At 36.9% G+C, this 20,030-nt stretch overlaps 2 protein-coding genes across 2 annotated transcripts in view; both read right to left on the bottom strand.

Moving 5' to 3' along the window:
- Positions 1-375: 375 nt before the first annotated feature.
- Positions 376-8,992, bottom strand: pdia4 (protein disulfide isomerase family A, member 4). The gene is made up of 10 exons (XM_058376484.1): positions 8,680-8,992; positions 6,815-6,998; positions 6,526-6,731; positions 5,452-5,590; positions 5,153-5,358; positions 4,900-5,058; positions 3,611-3,762; positions 2,743-2,899; positions 1,382-1,615; positions 376-974 (listed from the first exon to the last, which is right to left on the bottom strand). The coding sequence occupies exons 1-10, from the start codon at positions 8,756-8,758 to the stop codon at positions 559-561; spliced, it is 1,932 nt and encodes a 643-aa protein (XP_058232467.1). The 5' UTR covers positions 8,759-8,992; the 3' UTR covers positions 376-558.
- A 2,014-nt stretch (positions 8,993-11,006) lies between these two features.
- LOC131343943 (polycystin-1-like protein 1) overlaps positions 11,007-20,030 on the bottom strand; it is a 48,178-nt gene continuing 39,154 nt past the window's right edge. Inside the window, exons 33-45 of the mRNA XM_058375826.1 lie at positions 19,600-19,789; positions 18,330-18,459; positions 17,516-17,600; positions 17,064-17,252; positions 16,471-16,589; positions 16,037-16,147; positions 14,056-14,290; positions 13,274-13,414; positions 12,114-12,248; positions 11,832-12,026; positions 11,587-11,742; positions 11,200-11,337; positions 11,007-11,030 (exon numbers count right to left, since the gene is read on the bottom strand). Of these exons, the coding sequence (XP_058231809.1) occupies positions 11,007-11,030; positions 11,200-11,337; positions 11,587-11,742; positions 11,832-12,026; positions 12,114-12,248; positions 13,274-13,414; positions 14,056-14,290; positions 16,037-16,147; positions 16,471-16,589; positions 17,064-17,252; positions 17,516-17,600; positions 18,330-18,459; positions 19,600-19,789 (1,848 nt within the window). The remainder of the gene's footprint in view (positions 11,031-11,199; positions 11,338-11,586; positions 11,743-11,831; positions 12,027-12,113; positions 12,249-13,273; positions 13,415-14,055; positions 14,291-16,036; positions 16,148-16,470; positions 16,590-17,063; positions 17,253-17,515; positions 17,601-18,329; positions 18,460-19,599; positions 19,790-20,030) is intronic.

Raw genomic sequence — 20,030 nt, 5'->3', positions numbered from 1 at the left:
TTACCATAAGATCTTTACCAAAATATCCATATTTCTTGAAATAATAAGAAATGGACTAATGAGTCCAAAGCATGGTATTCAATGAACAATTATATGTTATTCATAGGGGTGTAGAAAGCTGAGGGCATCTTGTAGTAAAGCAGATATCAGTCCAAATACTGGGTTTTAAGCTTCTCAGTTGTAGTGGCATGTATTAACACACTATTTGACTGGTAACACATTAATATTATTCAATACTGTATTCATATTGATAATGAGGGCACATCCTTCTGATAAAGTCAGGCTTTTTACTGAACCAGCAAAGGTCCCAGTTTTAGCATCTCTCCCTCTAGTCCAATCTTATTGAAAAGGACAGACTATAAAAAAAAAAAAAAGACGACATCCATTTGTTTCCCCTTTTCCAATGTTTTTATTTAAAAAGATTTTGAAAAGAAATCTAATAAACAGTGCTTTGGAATGAACAGAAAATTCTGCTTTCAGAAGCAATCCTTACTGCTAGATCAGGTCAGACACCTGCGGTCTGCATTTTTTCACATGGCACGCTCAGAGTTTCTTTCTTTAGAGTTCGTCTTTCTTCTGTGATAATTTTGTTGCATGTTCTTCTATGAATTTGCTTAAACTCTCCACGTTTCTTTCACCACCTGAAAATTGAATGGGATTCTGCTTCTTGCTGCTGGGGGCAAAGTATATTGTAGGAAATCCTTCCACTTTGTAGGCACTGTGAGACACGTCGTTGGCTGTGGAATCCATTTTGGCAATCACAAGATTCTTCTCATTTTTGTACTTCTTTGCAAGGGCGAGGTAATCAGGCTCCAGCTTTTTACAATGACCACACCACGGTGCATAGAACTCGATCAGGACATCCTTCTTGGTGTCCATGACGATTTCATCAAAGGTTTTCCCGACGACAACCTTCACAGGTCCCTTGTTGTTCTTGGGAATGGGCTGCGACTTGACGATGGGCTTCAATTTGCCTGTTACAGAGTAATAATATGTACACGTGTCAATAATAAATACTAGTTAAAGCTTTTAACTCTCCGACACACCCAGGGTTGTTTCCTTGACAATACTTGCAGCTAAAAATGGTATCAAGAATTAAGTACAAGTTATCATTAAAAAATTCTGGTGCAAGTTTAAAAACTGCTCTTTAATTTTGGGGGAATAATCAGTCAGATAAAAACAAAACTAACAGTAAACTCACAAAGCCATTCTATTAACAATGTACTCAGTCCTTCATGAAGAAAAACCTGGCTGTGGTTCAAATGTTCTTTAAACAGAAGTCAGTAACAGTACTACTGTGTTTACTAAGAGTGATAAAATATATATGGGATATATGGCCATTGTAGAGGCACACTGAATAGCAAATCCAACACCGCCTCACCTTTTTTAAAGGCCTGAACGAATTCCCGAAGCACGTCAGAGTCAAACTCCTCCGGCTCCATCGCATACTTCTTCCCTTCTTCACCAAGAATGCCGACGTTCACTTCCTCTCCGCTCTCACTGAGCCCGAGGCTCTTCAGCTCGTCAGAATAGTCTTCCTCATCTGCGATGGCGAATGTGTACTCTGGGAAGTCCTTGGCCACCTCCAAAACTTTGCTCCTCCAGTACTGCGTGGCTGAGGGCAAAAATCCAAGATCATTAAAATTGTTCTTGACAAAAAAAAAAAAATAAAACCTGTCTAATGAATGTAACTGCATCCTGATAATCAATTAAACATCGGCTCTGGAGATGAATCTAATGCCAGTGGTCTTCCTTATTTTGTAGAAATTAGGCACTTTCACCTTTCTCAGAGAAGTCAAAGTTTAAAACAAGGGTGTCCAAGGTTATCCAGAAAGGAATCAATTAGATGCAGGTTTTCATTCCAATCGATCAGGAGCCACACCTTATTCCACCTGGTAAATCAGTTAATCTTGGCTTTCAACAGAATCCAGTGTAGCTTCTGCTTGGTTGGAACAAAAACCTGCACCCACGCTTCCCTTTTGCAGGATTAGATTGGACACACCATGATTTAAAAAGGCACAATTTAACATTAGAATATTTTAAGACTGTAAAGCACAGGCAATTATTGCACCATAACAATTTAACGCAGCTATCAGAAAGGTACATTTTCAAAAAGCGTAGTGTGTACATGAATGATTTGTACTATAGAAGCGATAGTGTCCACCTCTGATGTGACTTGCAGTCAAGTTGACTTGGCATAATAATTACTAACCCATTTTTGCAACATGATTGATGGTTTCAACAGAACACAAGTACTATATTTTGTAGAGCCATGCAATCCAAAGGGATTTTGTACATGTTAAGTGTCCTGGTGTACCAAAACTGTTAGCGATTTAATACAATGTGTGGACACTAGGCTTGACATGCCCAAAGACTATAGGTGCATCCCAAATCACATACTGATGCACTGTTCTGTGCCATTTTGTAGCATAAATAGTGTGACTAGTGTGTTCACACTGAAAAGGAGGGGAAATGAAGTGTGGAATATTGGACACTTCATGCACTCAATGATCGCAGCCTTGCTTATGTAGTGAAAGAGGGATGGGGCTACCAGGGGAGGACACCTGATGAGAAAAGATTTTCAGGATGGCCGACAACACTCCGATGGTCTAGATATCTTCCAAATGTCAAGATTTATCTTTCAACACAATTCACTGTATTCTGCTTAAGCTAGCAGCGGCACATTAAGTTCGTTTGACATAATTTGCCTTCACCTGCGACACAGCTTACAATTCCACTTACCGACTCTGTAATCGAAACTGAAGTCGACACCGTAATACACAACCACCAGCGGACGTTTGGAGTATCGCTTCTCAGCATTGCTCTGTTTTCTGTGTCCCACTAATGGCAGTGTGTGTTTCTGAAAGAACTCTTGAACCTCTGAAGCAGATGTGGAATCCTAAGGGAAAAAAATATAAATATAGAAAACTGAAGTAAAAAAAAAAAATCTGAATTATTTACTAGTCAAGATCAGATAAGCATCTACTGCACATTATTTTAAAAAGCAATTTTGTATTCCCTATATTACTCATGGTTCCTTTGGTTTTATTTTTCCTCTTTCAAACTTCATCATTTCTTGTGTTTTGATTTATGCTCATTTTTGTTTCCACTTTATTTGGAACAGGCTCACCCGAACAGGACAGATGAAGTTTGGACAAACATCTCAGTCTTTTTCCATAATCTTCATCTGTCCAGTGTGGGTAAATGCGAGTCCCTGTTCCTGTCAGACAGCAATGGAGCATGTGGAGTGATTGTGTTATGAGTGATGAGTTATTTATTTGACTTCCTGTCAGCTCGAAGCAAACTGGCCATTGTTCTCTAACCGCTCTCATCAATTAAGAAATCAGAGGTTTTTCCACACCATTCTGTATTACCGTAACCTGCTCAAAGTCACTAAGATTCTGATGTTCGATGTGAAGATTAACTGAAGCTCTTGACTGATAATTTAATATGCTGCTTTAATGTGATTGGCTTGACTGGATAATGACCAGGTATTGAGGTGTTCTGGACATTCGCTGGACTTAATTCTTCTCGTCTTTTGAATTTTCTTGTGAAGCATCACCACCGCCACTCCCCTCATTTTACTTATGAAGGACACACATGGACTTACTTTAATGTTCAAGATGTGGGACGAAGGCTCATATTTCGACCTGAACTTCTCCGGCTGGAGCATGACTACCTGGCCAGGTGAGGCCTTCAGGAACTTGGCGATTTCATTAGTGAACGTGTGGCGGAACTTGTAGTCATCTCTGAGGGCGTTGCCTAAAAATCAGACAAGAATATTAAAAATAATTTCAAAAATGTAAACACACAATGCTATGGCCATATAGCTTTTTTGATAGGGTTGTACAGATTACTGGTACTGAAGAGTTACAAATTACAGCATTTTTCAATAGTAATATAAACATGATATAACAAAAACATAATATACTATTACGATATTTCTCTTTCATTATAAAATTTACAGGTTCTTCTTTTTCAAAACCTTTTTCAGTGCTTGTATAGAACCTAAAACACAGTTTTTAGGCTGATGGTATCCTAATTCTGTGATCTAGTGTTTTCAATGTGTAGTCATTTTCCCCCATAAAGAAAGTCAACATTCAGAAACCTGGTGGGAAAATAAGTACATCCTTCCACGATCTATAAGCTCATAATCAGCAGCTAGGTCTTACAAATAGAATTAGATAAGCTAATGAAAAGAGAAAATTAAATCTTCAAGAAGTGTGACTGTGTGTGACAAGTTTGTTACTACATAATTGTTTTTTAGGCCCTGGTCAGCAGATTCTTTTCCTGTTAGTCTGGAATTATTTCAGACTAGATAAAGCCACAGTTCTGCGATTAACTGTACATTGTGTAAGTGCACACTGGGAAGTGTCTTTTTTTTTTTATTTTTTATTTTATTTCATTTCCTTTCACTGACCAGTCCCACTCCGAGGCATACTATTTAACAAAGATCACTAACTCATTTTTGGATGGGTCATTATCAGCCTGGGAAAAACCTTACAGACGCTGCTGTAGACAAAGCATGCTCCATCTAAGGTAGGGCTCGGCTGATGGACAGGAGCTGCATCACTAGCATGCTCTTAGTTTCAGCAGAACTACCAGATCATCCTGAGTGGATCTGAGAAATTATTTGTTTTGTTATTGCAAGAACAATTATTTTGCACATTTGTTGCATTGATCTTTATTTTGATTGTTAACCCAAAAAGCATCGACACTGATAACGTGTAGCTTGACTTAATTGAACCTGATGTTCATCAGCATTTAATCAGACTAATAAATCCTACAAATAGCAATGCACCTAATCAGTTTTTAGTGTAATTATGGAAAAGTTAACCAATTTTCGAAACTGCTGGCCAATTAATAAAAATGAATAGCTGTGCAAGTTTTGGTACTTACATGCTTCTTGATAGACTTCATATGCAGCATCCTCTTCACTGGAGAACACGCCAACAATCACAGCATCATCTCCATCCTTCACCAGTTCCTGAATTTGTTTCACGGCCTGCACCTGCTTGGATGGAGGGCCCGCTTGCTCGCTCATGTAATCAACAATACCTGGACAAAACCATTTTCACACCAATAAGCTACAAACCACATATAAAACACAATAAAATTGCAACAAGTCACAAAGGTCAATAACATGACGCACCATGCTTCTCCCGTGGTCCGTTGTAGTCAAACACTTTCCCCTTCCTGAAGATTTTGAGTGTTGGGTATCCGGTCACGTCAAACCGGGAGGCGAGGTCGTCCTCTGCAGTGGCATCGACTTTAGCCAGCGGTATAGGAGGAGTACGAGTGCCGAGTTCCTTAGCAGCTTTCTCGTACTCTGGAGCAAGTCTTTTACAGTGACCACACCTGTTTATTCAGAAAAAACCCCAGATGATATATTAAACACTTCAAGTAGTCAAAATTCAGCAGAAAGTATTAGACATCTTGTAAGATACCAACCAGGGGGCATAAAACTCCACCAGAATGATGTCAGCATTATTAACCACATCATCGAAGTTGTCCTTCGTCAGCACCAGTGTGGCCTCTGGTGGAGGTTTCCAGTCCGGCTGTGCGACTTCTTTAACTCGCTCGACAATAGCTGAAGGATTAAACATGCAGTAAATTTACCCGTTTGGAATTACTTGGTTTTTTCACCATGTCATGTTTTGTAGAGTTTTATAGAGGTACTTATTTCATTAAAGATTGATGTCTTTTTCCATGTAAAGATTTGGATTAAAAATAAAAGGGTTAAAGAGGCCATAGTTGTGTGCAAAGGTTTGCACACAAAGCAACTTCAGTGTGTTTAGTTTTAGAAATGAACAAAATTTTGTATTATTTCTGTTCTTTGTGCTTTGGATTATTGTCTTGTTGCAGGATATCATTGATTATTACATTACTTTACATTCTAAATTAATCAACACCACCACCACCACCATAAAGGATCAGCACCAAACCAACACACCAGACATCTTTAAAAAAAATAAAATAAAATAAAATAAAATAAAATAAAATAAAATAAAATAAAATAAAATAAAATAAATATCGGAAAAAACAGAATTGGATTCGGAAAAGAATGTTATTTTTGAAATTGGAAAGGTTTGTTACTTTTGTAAAGATTGCTTGTATTACATTTATACTTTATTATAGTTATTCACTTAGACTTAATATAGTTTCTCTTATTTACAATGCAATTGATTTTTATATGAAAGAGTTGACTGTGAAGTGTTTCAGAAAAAAAAAATTGTCAGATTTCATTACAAATGTTTTTTGTAGTTTCAGAGGAGTACCAAAAAATGCTCGAAGTTTCAGTATCAGAAAGGAAAAAGCAGTATTGCGCCTTTTTGAGTATTGGCAAACGTGAATCTCAAACTACAGTAACAAGTATGCTTACACAATCAAATGTGGGTCTATAACATTACATTCTAATGTGCATACTGTAGATATTAATATTTTTTTGAAGGGGGGGGGGTTAATTTCTCAAATGCATTCAGTTATACCCATAACACACAGCCCTACTCAGGAAAACACACTCACCTTTTTCAGTCCGCTCTCCATCGTAGTCTACCGCCTCTCCCTTTTTCAAAATTTTGATAGTGGGATATCCAGACACCTCAAATTTACCGGCAATTTTATTAGCCACGGTGGCGTCCACTTTCGCCACAGGGATCGGAGGATCGTTTTCCTTTAGTGTCTGAGCGATTTTCTCATACTCTGGTGCAAACTGCTTGCAGTGGCCACACCTGTTAAGGAGGAGGTGAACAAGCGTTTGCACAGTGAAGTGCCCTTTAAAGGATTAATACAACCACTCAGTGCAGCAACTTACCACGGTGCATAGAATTCCACCAGCACCGTGTCTTTGTCCTCTATAAACGTGTCAAAGTTGGCGTCGGTGAGCACCAGCACCCCATTTTCCTCTTTGACCTCCGTGCTGTCATCATCATCCTCATCGTCATCATCATCCTCATCATCTTCTGTGTCGATGTCAGCATCTTTACTCAGCTCCTCTCCTGGTAATATAATAATATAAATCATACAATTTCTGTATAAAATTACTGTAATGTTTGTTACATCATCATATTTTAATTTTTTTTATTTATTTTTTCCAATCTCGATCAGTACTGCAGATTTAATGTTAAAATATTCAATCAAATTGAATAGTTTCTCATTTTTTCACATTTGTACAGTTTACAGTTTCCTCTTTATCCAAGTGGAAATTAAGTGAATTTGAAATTCACCAAGTGAAATTAAATATAGAGGTCATTAAGGATAATTACGTGAAATCAGAAACAGTCTCTTTAGTACGAATGAACATTACCTAAATATAGTAAGGCATACTGTGCATCAAATAAATGACTAAGAATCATTATATAAATTTTCTTATGTCTCTCACCCTTACTGTCTCATACACTCATTAACATGGCCATAACTAGCTAGGATAACAAGCTCACTCGTTCTGAAGGGTTTTATTAAGTCAAGTTCAATAATAAAACAACAATGTGAGCTAACAATAAGTCTGGAGTAACTCAAATAAACCCGCATCCATGGTGAGTGGAAACGTTTCTCAATATGTGCAGGAATCTGAGATACTAATAGGCATAGACTCGTTCAAATTGGACAGTTGAAGACTAAAAAACAGACCAGTCGATATCCCCCCCCCAACCTTCAACTGTCCAGTTTGGGAGAGCCTGTCCCCTTGATAGCCACAGATTCCTTCTGTTATTGTACTCCATTCACTTTAAGGTTCAATGTTTTGTGCATGCCGAGATGCTTTTTTGCTCACCACCCTTTTAAAGAGTGATTAACCGGCCATTTTCCTCTGACCAAGAAGGAGTTTCCACTCAATAACTTACATCCTCACTCGTTTCTGAAGTTTTTTTTTTTTTTTAATTTTTATTAAGTCAGGTTTAATAATAAAACAGCAATGTCCTGGCAGAATGTAGCCTTTATCTACTATGCCGAAAAACTTCCTTCAGCAGTGACGACTGGCCAGCAACTGACCTCAGAGTGACAGAGTACACTTTCAGTTTCTCCATAAACTTCACAAAACATGATGTGTCCAGAACAAGCGTAAAAGAAACGCAGGACAAGCTCGTGCATGTAAAAAGACACAGCTAAACTGAAGCGTGTAAACAGCAACAAAACATAAATGTATAACATAACTGATGAGAAATGAGCAATTAATAAATTCAGTTTAAATAAATGTCATTAAAATTAAAGCATATTCTGCTTTTTAGTTTATTAACGGCATAGAGGAACCTTTCTGAAAATTTGTAGGACAATTTTATTCCTGCTGCCCCCCCCGCTTCCTGCAATCATTTTTGGACTGCTAAGAGAAAGAAATAAATAAAAATCAACTATTTTAAAAGAGCTCTGAAATGTAATCTAAACTGGTTGCGATGTGCACTTAAAAATAATCTCTCCACTTATTAAACACCTTGTATAAGTAAATAAATAAATGAACATCACAGCAAAAATCTCTTATATCAACTAATCATGCATGTCCATGCACAGATGGCTACCTGAAACCTAAAACCTTGAGCTGATCCTCCATGCAAAAAACATGTGTACATTAATAATGTGCATTATTCACATGCATTCCCAACCTGCCTGTCTATCAGACCAGGTAAGCCTTATTAATGCAGTATGGTAAAAGTGTACGACTGGATGATGATCCCAGCTCTTCCTCACCCTCTTCCTCTCCCCTGCTGATGGTGATGAAGTGCGCTAATCCGAGCAGCACAATCAACAGCAGTGGAACCTTCTTCATCTCTCTGCCTTGTCCACCGGGCCTTCTCTCCTCTTCAAGCCTTTCCAGTTATCCCCCACACAGGCAGTGCACTATTCCCGTAGTGCAGAGGTTTTGCTGTATGCACTAACCCGTGAATGATATATTATAAGCAAAGCCCTACTTTAAATTCGGCCTTCTCTCTAAAGGTGTCCGTCTGAAATGCCTTCGCTTTGCTACTGGCTTCCACTCCGCGACTCAAACTTGTCTGACTTGCCACGCTGTGATTGGTTGGCTGACGTTAGGCTCCACCAATGAGAAGTCGCCACTCAAGCCCGTAGCGCACGTACGTTCGGGGTTCTGATTGGATAATTGTCAAGTAAAAGACAAAACTACTGGACGCTGAGAAAAAGCCACACAATAAACTTTGTGTAAAAGAATTTAACCGTTTATTGAGAAGGAATGCTTTCGACACAGGGCTCTTGTGCACTGCATATCATCCATAAAATAACAACGATTAAAAATAAAAAATGAGAATATATATTTATAACAAAACAAACTACACTGTTAGAACCCAAAATCCCATAAAAGCCATTCTTAAAGATTTTAGCTCAAGGTAACTATATTAACATCAGCATTCATACAGTTTAATAGGAACATCTGTACACCTTTGACATTCTATCAGCCAATCTTTTGGCAGTAGTACAATGCATAAAATCACGCACATATCCAGACACCCCAAATTTATTGGCTACTTTTGCGACCGAGATCAGAGGATTTGTGATCCTTGAGTCTCTGGTTCATGCTGTTTGCAATGGCCACACCTGTTGGGGAGGAGGATAGAAGGAAAGAAGTGAATCGCCATGTCACAATACACCTCTGAGTGCAGCAAGTCACCAAGGTGCAGAGATTTCCACCTGTGGAGAATTTCCAGACCTATGCGAGATGACAAGAAGTCTACAGTAACCCAAATAAACACTCATTGCATCCGTGGTGAGTGGAAAAGCTCCTCAACATTCATCTGTGCAGTTTAGGAGAGGCTGTCCCCTTGATAGCCACAGATTCCTGTTCCTGGCTCAGAAGTAAAAACCAAATGTCATCTTCTGCTCTTATACTCCATTCATAAAACAAAGTTCAATGTTTTGCACATGCTGAGATGCTTTTCTGCTCAGTTTTAAAGAGTGATTAACCGCCCATTTTCCTCTGATCAAGAAGGCGTTTCCACTCAATAAATCACATTCTGATTTTTTACACTTAAATACAAGTCTCTATTTAAGTGATTCATTGTATTTAACCACTTTAGTACATAGAAATGTAAAAAAAAAAATCCTTAATAACATTGACCTGGTATATTTAAACATACTTCCTCTTCAGCCTGTTTTTCTTGTTTTTCTACATGTGATTGATACACACAGAAGGATCGACATGATTTTCTGTGAGATGATTGGCTTGTCACCTTCCCAGATTGAGAGATGCAACCCATAGGGAGTTGTGGACTAAAAGTTTTATTCAGGACTGTATTGTCACAGTCCTCCCTATTTTTTCTCAATGGTTGTGATCTATTTGCCTTTAGCATTCCACTGCCTTCAATGTGAACACTGATGGTCTGATTTATGCAGAGAGATGATTTAGAGTCCTTTAACTTCTTTACAGGCGATGTGGAGATGTTCTGATGGACCTTTTGATCTGCATTAAATGCCCATTCATGGATTGTTTCCTCACTTCGTCTAAAGCGCTTCAGGTTGTTCCATTCAAGCAGTGACCTTGTAATGAAATAAGTACATATTTACAGAGCCGGCATTATTTACATTTATGCATTTGGCATACAGTTTTTTCCTGAATACAGTCCAAGCACAGTGCTGAACAGTTAAGTGTTAACCACTGAGAAACCACATAATTTATGGGACTAAACTGAGGTTCAATTCAACACATAAGAAGAAATTTACCCGAGATTGCTTTCTGGCATTATTTCCATTTCCTGCAACTTGTTTTCATCACCAAACTATAAAAAAATGGAATAAATACAGAATAAACATGACAGGTTTGCAGTTATAGGACAATACTCAATAACCTGGTGGTGTGATACACTAAAGCACTAAAGCATACACTAAAGAAATTTGCCAATAATTACATGTTAAGTATAACTTAAGGAAGATAATTCCTGTTATCCCCTATACATTAGAGCAGTTTTAAACAGTTGTTCTCTCCCAATCTTGTCTTGAAGCTAGTAACACTGTATACATTTTCTTTGTTAAATAACAGTGTATGTTTTATTTGCTTGTACTTAGTCTTAGAATCTGTAAAGCAGATGTAGCTGTTAGAGATTAGAGAATTTACTAAAATGAGTGCATATTTGTATAAATCTGCTGTTATACAAAATTAATCATCACTTTTTGACCAGTCAGATTTAAGAATGCAGCAGCATTGTGGTATAAGATAAATCAATGTAGTATAAGTGAGTGTTGAATGGATATAACATCTACCTCTGAGCTGTAGTCATATGCTGATTGGAGAGGACTCTGGTCCTCATAGTTGTCCTGCTCTTCATCACTACTGGAAATGACATTAAGCTTGAGCAGGAGCTCATCAACGAGATCCTCAAACTCTTCCAGGACAAAATTCTGTACACCAACAGAAATGGTAATACTTCACATTCTCAATTACAATAATGATGTAATCCGTGATCTTAAATATTAAATCTAAGCATACAAGCATATGTATTGTCCCAGTTTAGATTTAGTTGTAGTTATTTATTTATTCTCTTACAAATCCTCCTTCATGTATTATGTTAATGTCTAAGATAAAACACATTCTATAGGTGTTTGTGAACAGCCACAGAAAAGCACAAGCAGCATTAAAATGCCCCTTACATTACTCTTAGGATAAACAGGCCACTTCTGCCTGCCTTTTCCAACAAGTGCCAGAGCCTCATCTCGGATATAAGTGCAGAGGTCAGAGACAGATAGATGATGTTTTTTCCTCTTAGATTTAGCTCTTTTTACAACGGAACTGAGTACACCCGTTACCTGTTAAACATAAACATAAGAAACAAACTGAATAAGTATTAATGTGTGCTATTCATAGTAGATTATTTCAGTGAAATTGCTCCACATACCATTGCTTTCACTGCAAAAGACACGATGCAGATTAGGCCCCAGTAGCAGCAAAGCAACCAAGAAGCTTGATTTTTATGCGAATCTCCAAGCTTTCTGATGCCAAACCGAGGTGTGATAAGAGAATAAACTGATTTTGGGAAGTTATCCAGGATCCCCATGGAAGAGAAAGCAAAAATAAGGATCACACCAGTTATCTGAAATTCAAAAAACAAAAACATCAAGCAGTCTGCACAACCTTCTTCATTCAAACTGATGTGTTATGAATCTGAATCTGTGTTTACCACAGGACAAAGCAGGCTGGAGAAGACTACTATCACTGTAGATACAGCTGTGGCCATGGCTTCATTTAGGTGTAGCAATGAGCAACATTTAATCAGAAGAATGAACAGAAGGAGCCCATAAAGTGAATGAGTGCACTGTCAAAGACAAAAAGAGTTCATATACAGGTTACGTTCCAAGACAAAATAATAATTACAATTTTCCATGCATCTAATCGTAGATGTGCATATGTCTTCCATTTATTTTGGATTAATTTATAGCAGTTGTTATTTATTATATTTTTTTTTTTTACAATGGATGCGTTATATTCAAACCTCTGGTTTGCTGCACTATAATAAAATATAATCAAACAAATGCGGTAAAGACAGATGCTGTTGCAAATCATTATTATTACACTTCACAATCACTTGTTTGCCTGTATCTTGGATACTTAGAACATTATCAGAACATTTTTGTAGTCTAAAGAAACTTTTTCCATTACTAAGAACCCTTGGAAACGTTCTATGGATGTCATGGAACCATAAACCTGACAAAGGACCATTTAAGAACCTTTACTTGTAACACACATACAGTACAGGGACATTTTCATTCCCAGTGGTATAAACAATATACACAACAACAATGTGCTTGCTCAAAGGTTAAACAGTGCTCCTTAGGGTCCAATTATGTAGTTAAAAATGAGTACACAACATTTATTTCCCCAGGTGAAGAGTACATACCAAAGGGAATACAAAATATACCCTTAAGTGACAAGCATATGTGCCATGTGTTGTTTTATTTTTTTTATGTTTAGTTTTTACTGTGCAGATCAGATTGAAACTGAGAAACTGCTTTCAGTTTCGTACTGCACAAATTTAGACCACAAAAAAAAAAAAAACATGAGGGATGTTTGAGGCAGTATGTTCTGCAGTATGTTCTGTATGGTTACTGAAATCAGATGTCAGTACTTACTCAGAAGAGGTCCGAGTCAAGTCAGTTGTCTAGATCTACGCTCTATAGACGATTTCTGTGTTTTCATGTTTCACAAAAGAACTAAACCAAGTGTCTTAACTGAGCTGGCTAAGTAGTGCATATGTGTCAACACCCTTACAGTACCCAAGTTGACCAATTCAGAAGCTTGAGAGAAAGCAGCTTCAGTCAAATCCTTGATAAGATCTATTACCTCTTCCCAAGACGATGCAGGACTTAAGTCGACAAAGGTCTTGAAATTCTCTCTCCGCAGGTGTTCCATTGTGTCTGTGATCAGTGTGAAATGATGTGCTGAACAGACGAAGCACAGGAGACTGAGCAGGACTACAATCACCTGCAAGACAGAGATAATGCATGGGATCAGTTGTATAGAAAAAGGAAATAAAAAAATATAAAAGCAGTAGAAATTACTTCTGTCCAGTTCCATGAGTCTGTCCAGTAACGCTGTCCTCTCTGAGACATGATATATGTTTGAAGGTAGATTTGAAGCAGAGTCAGGAGGAGCAGGAGAAGCTGCAGAGATATAAGTGATTAAGAAATAAAATGTCTGACTCACAGTATATTCATATATAATGATACGTTTTAATAGTGCATCTGATTTTTGTAGTAACTTCAGATATTTCAGACTTTAAGAGAGAGAAAATGCATTAGACTATTTTTACTTTAAATAATGTAATTCATAACAAGAATTAATTTGATTCACAAACATCATTACTTAATGAATAAGAAAAAAAATGGGAAAAAATGTGCCTGACTATAACTATAATGTTTTCTTGATTCTAGCAATTTACTTTAATGATTCAGATTTTTTTTTATATATCACGGTATCCCATCATATCTGATATACCACCACACCCCAAACATAACCTTTGAAATGAAAACTTTTTCTATCAGCCCGGCCACTGTATTAACTTCCAGGCATCATGTGATATGATCAGGAAGATAAGCTTGATAAGACTGCACTTGCTTTCCCACCTCTCCAGCTGTAGTGCAGTAATCAAGGGCACAGGCAGAGTGATGAAGTCTGGTAGAGGAAATGAAGACTGAGGATAGAACAGCTCCCATGAATGACATTTCTCCAAGCATGGTGACGGTGGTAAAGAGGTTATAAACAGGGCTGTATAAAGTAAACTGCAGCTTTATGGCATGGGTGGAGCTGTGCATCCAGCCTGAAGTCCACAGTGTCTTAAGCCTGCTGGATGCTTCCGATCTGTAAGAGAAAGACATGTAAGCAGTTCTTTATTTTTAAGGGGTAGAGTACATGATTTCTTTATAGTTAAATTACTTTAATAAGAAATGTAGAATTTCAAAGAAGAACTTCACAAATAAGTCATTCAGCGTTTCTAAAAAATGATTGAAAGCTTTGGATTTATCAATAGATGTTTTCACCTGTTTTTTCCTAAAGGGACATTAAATCCTGCTGCCTTATAACACCCGAGTTTCCCACATTGGTAAGGGTCAAAGAAAATGCTAAAAACAGATGCTAGAGTTCCAGGAGAAGACTGAAAAAAGAAACAAAGAAGTCAAAGGTTTCTCTTTCAGACAAGTTAAGTTTGTCTTAAGAAAATTGTTTCTAATATCTCTCTCTCTCTCTCTCTCTCTCTCTTTATTGAGCTACACATGCTACTCCTGATCCATTCTGATATCCTACTGCTGGTTGGAGTTTTTTTCACCTGAAAAACCTCAGTTCTGTTGAGGATGGCCCACATGGACAGCCAAAAAATGCATGTAATTACTGTGGATGGTACAACTTGGAAACCATGAATATGGTTGTGAATGTTCTGTTTTCTCATTAAAACAATCTGGAACAATCTAGGAGGTTGAATGTTTATGCAAGCAGCATCAAGAACAGTAAGAGAACACGAGTTAACAATAAAATACTGAAATGAAGAATATGTGTATTTATTATTCTTTATTCAGACAAATATGTTCCAGGGGGGTGAATACTTTCGCACATTACTGTATCTTTCACCTGGAAATGTGGATATAGTGTAAAATGAATTATGATACATAAATGCACCATGTTTGATTTTTAAGGTGACGTTTTAAATGTACAAGGGTGAGTCAAATGAAATCCTTAAGGATTTTTTCCTACTTATTTGCCTGTAATACAATACAAAAAGAATATTGTAAAATAGCTTGTGAATAATTTTATACTGCATCACTGTAATTGTAACAGATAAGCTTAATTAGATGGAGAAAAACCCCTGGGGTCCATGTGTGCACATTAAATTTTCCACCAAACTAATTTACCTGACATGATGAATTGTGTGTACCTTCCATCTTCATGATGACTGGCTCTCCAATTAAAGAGACAGCTTTTACCTGCTAATATCAGAGCATCGGTTTCTCATGTCAGTAAGTAAGAATGCCATCTCCATTTGTAATATTCATTTTTAATAACTTTTGTCAGAATTACATATTAATTCTTATTTATCTAATTTATTAATCTAACCGGTTAAATGCTGAAAATTCAGTAATTATTCCTAAACTGTAAATTATTTCTTTTTTTCTCTCACTTTTAGTCGATAATCCAAAATTTTACACGTCAAATTACAAATTAAAATATCTTCCCCAAAACTACCACCAGATGTCGCTGTTATTTCACATATTACAAATTCATAAGTATTCTTTATTAAAATAAATGATTTGGAATCGACTACATACAAAACTCACACAACCATGTATGACTGTTATTATTATTTAATGATCTAAGTTTAGCAAAGCAAAACCACTGTAATATTCAAAGCTTACACTGTCTTCCACCCCAGTATAATAATGGGAATAAAGGTAGAGCTCATGTAGTAGTGCGTTTTCTGTCCAATTCCACCAATCATCAAGCTTCAGGATTGAAGAGCTCCTGCATTTTTTAACAAAGCATCATGGTTAAATGTATAAATGGTCATCAGTATATTGAGTGTATTGATTATTATGCTATGAAAAAACTGCCATTTACCCAGTAAAATGAGCTCTGACTGCCTGATTCAGATAAAATTTATCAGTGGAGGATTTTCCATAAGCCACCACGCCAACTACACATGAGGCGATGACATATAACACCAGTTCTCTGCAGAAACAATGAAAAAATAAACCAATAAAAATTGGATATCCCTCCTCGTCATGTACTGTATGTTGTGTTCCCATATTATTTTAGTGACATCCAATTCTCTTCATCTATTATTCCACTCCCACTTATGCTATGTAAAGAGGATTTTGGGGACTCAGTCAAATTTTTGGATCATATTAAAAGATCATGTTTCAATACTTTCTAGAAATTCTGAACAGAGGTATCAATATGGCAAAAACACTACTAAATAGTGAACCCTATATGAAGTTTAGGTCAGTAAGCTTTATTTTGTTAATCCTTTTTAGTATAAAGTACATAACAACCTTATTGTTTTCTGAAGATGTGTCGTTTTTTTAATTTGGCTCCTCACACTTTGAAGCTCAGTGGAAGTAGGTGGACGTGCGAGCCGCAGGTATCTAGCTCTCTGACGGGCTGCCAGCACCTGTCAATCAAAAACACCTCTGAGTGACATTCACCTTTAACGCAGTGAGGACAAGCCATGGCAAAAAATATACACAAATCAGAATTCTAGCCTATCATATTATATTAAAGGGCACATTTCCAGATTTTCTTTCTTATTTGTGAAATTTCCTTCTTATGTTCAGGTTTCTTGGTACAGGCCTTTTATAGCATGAAAAGGAAGCCTGTATTAAATATTATTAAAATCATTAACACTTAACTATTTTAGACAGATGGAATTTTTTAGGACGCAAAAATTCCAGTGCACTGGAAAGATTCTGCGATTGAGACAGCCCTTAAAATACCCATTTCCCTGATCAGTGCCCTGACTCCTGAACAAGGGAGTTGATTGAGATGCACCCTAAGACTACATCTGATTAAGTAGAAATTTTCCAAATGGCTTTATTTTTTACCAGATACAGCATCTTTAAAGCTTCAGACAGAAAATTCAACATACCTTTTCAAAATTCATACTGATCTCCTCTGTGTGACGATATGAGCTGGATAAAGGCTGCTTCTTGACAGAGGCTCCATTTTGTCTGTTATTTTTTAGCAGCTCTATGACTGGCTCCTCAACAGCTGAGATTTGGCACAAATAGCCTTGATCTCGTTTTCGTAGAGTTTCACATGCCGCAACAATAAATATCTGAATTAGAACAAATTGTCATTATCATCTGATTGTCAAGAGCTAAAAACAAAAGTAACTTCAGACAATCTGATTTATATACAGATATTTTTGAATAAATGTTGAAACTGTACTGCAGTGAAAGATGACACTAATGGTTGTGCCAATTAAACAAAATTGCTAAGTAGTATCGGACAAGAGGGCTAAATAGAATATATATGCTATATAATTCATAAATCTAGAGTCATACAGCAGCATGAAATGGAAATGATGGGCAGATTTACCAGTGCTGGGTGTGCTGCGAAAGCACAGAAAAGCCAAGAGAAAAATACTGAGTGAATCCACAGGAGACACTTTGTAGAGCTAAATCTGTGAAGAAAAAAGTCTTTACTATTAAAGGAATACCACAGCATGTTTAATCATAATCTCTGTGCACCACATCTATAGGATATAGTGATTTCAATGGATAATAATAATCAAAAAAAAGAAAGGATTGAATATCCTATTTAATCAAAACCCACATATCAAGGAAGACTTGTTGAATTTGTATGAAATGTTTTTTATAATGAATTCTTGATTGAAATGTATTAGTGAATTAATATTCAAATCAGTACAATTAGGCCTTTTAGTGGCTAACTCCAGGTTCATGGAAACAAGGAAGAGTCTCAGTTCCCTGCTAATCACAATGAAAACCACAAAACCTCATAAGGGCCTTTCCCAGAAATGCTAGGCAGGAATATACCGTGGATGAGATGACATTCACACCTAATGGAAAATTAGCATTAACAGTCTGCCTACTGTCATAGTTTGAGAGGAAGAAGGAAACCAATCAGCCAGGACAAAACCCACAGGGATACAGGGAGAACATCTACAGACTGAAGTTCAATATCGAACTAGAAACCCTGGAGCTGTGAGATGATAATGCTACCCAATACACTGCCCTACTTTTATTGCTGCAGTTATTTAAATTGCAATATATAATTCTGCCCTTTGGCTTCCATTATATGAGAGTTATCAGTAAACAGGTTTTGCCCTGTCATAATTTTTGCCTGTGGTAATTGCCCATACAAACAATGTTGTATTGCTTTAGAGACTTACTTTAGCCCCAGAATTCCAGTAATGATTACACAAGTGATGGACAAAAACAGCCACAAAGCCCACGTCCCATAGTAGCACCAAGCTTGCAGAGTTCTGCTTCTTCTAGAAACACTGTTTGAGAATCCATTTACTGCAAGCAGATAATTAAAAATGGTAAATACTTTTTATTAGCAGACAATCATTTTCTCTGTACCAAAAATTTATATCTATATTACTGTTAAGTATTACACTCCATATGATCTCTCTCTCTCTCTCTCTCTCTCTCTCTCTCTCATGTCTACTGACCATGGGAATGAGCATCAGTATTTTTTTCTTTGTATATCATTGTCTGATGGGATAGATTGACAGTATATACAGTACATCTAAAAATAGTCTTTCCTATTCAATGGATAGTATCATCCTCATCTGAGCTGGATACGGGCTGCTTCTTCACACAGGCTCCATTTTGTTATTTTTTCATGGAGATTTGGCCAGCTGAAGCAAAAATATCCTGCTCTCTTAATTCATACACCCTGCCACTGCTCTGTGATCCTCCTCTCTACACTTTTCTGTGTGGAAAACCTTGTCTTGCAGTCAGACGATAATTCCAATATGAAACTGCAGCTGAGGACTGTGGAGAGATAAATAACTACCAGGCGAATGCTTATTGCTGTGTTAATGATTAGTATGTGAATTTGTATTTAGTTGAATGAGGACATTCTTTTATCGAGATATAATAAATTATAAAGGAATACCCTCGTGCCCCCCTAGATATTCTTAAGTACTTTAATATAGTTTTTGTGATCACACTCAATAAAGGCATGTAATGTTATCTATTTGAATGATAACACTAGTAAAATGCCATTCTTTACATATTTACCCTCATGACGTATACAATTATCTATAAATGTGCATTAATACACAAACTGAAAAAGCTTCTCTTTCCTCCTGCAATCCCGGCCACACTGCTTCCCCTATTTATTTATTTTTTTAAATTATCATCGAATTTCATATGATTAATTTTGAAATGAAATGAAATGAAAAATTCTGCTTTAAATCTAAAAAGAAAATAAAGTTGGTTGTCACGTAAATGTAAATGATCCGGGTTTCAGGTGCAACTTGTCTTTTCTTCAGCACTTATATTCAATGTCTACACAAGGTGCATGCTGAAAGATGATCTAGATGATGTAGAGTTATCTATAACAACATTGTGTTGTGGTGTACACCTGTGTATAATGACAATGTGTTTAAATCTTATTGTGCTTAGTTGGTATATCATGAACATACAAACCTTTAAAAGAGCTAGTCTGGAGGTTGAATTCTGTGTTTTTGAAGCGTTTGCTTTGTAATTTGTCATTGTCATCTGGAATATTTTCTTCAATAATTTCAATGCAAGAGACTGAGTCAGTGGATTTCTGCAGTGCAGAGCTTTCTGTCAGTTTCACGCAGGACATAGACTCCAAATCACCTGCCTTTAAGACCTGTAGAGCAAACAATAACAACTTACATTTACAGCATTTGGTAGACGCTCTGATCCAGAGCAACTTACAATTTATCGCATTTTATACAATGCGATATAGAGTTAAGGGCCTTGCTCAAGGGCCCATCAGTGGCAGCTTGGTGGACAAGGGATTTGAACTCACAACCATCACCTTAACCACTAAGCTACCATATTCCATTAAGTGAGCATTTACTTTGAACAAGGTGGTTCCTTTTTATTTT

Source organism: Hemibagrus wyckioides, linkage group LG23, assembly GCF_019097595.1.
Source record: "Hemibagrus wyckioides isolate EC202008001 linkage group LG23, SWU_Hwy_1.0, whole genome shotgun sequence".
Taxonomy (NCBI): Eukaryota; Metazoa; Chordata; class Actinopteri; order Siluriformes; family Bagridae; genus Hemibagrus; species Hemibagrus wyckioides.
This window is presented reverse-complemented; position numbering and strand designations above follow the sequence as displayed.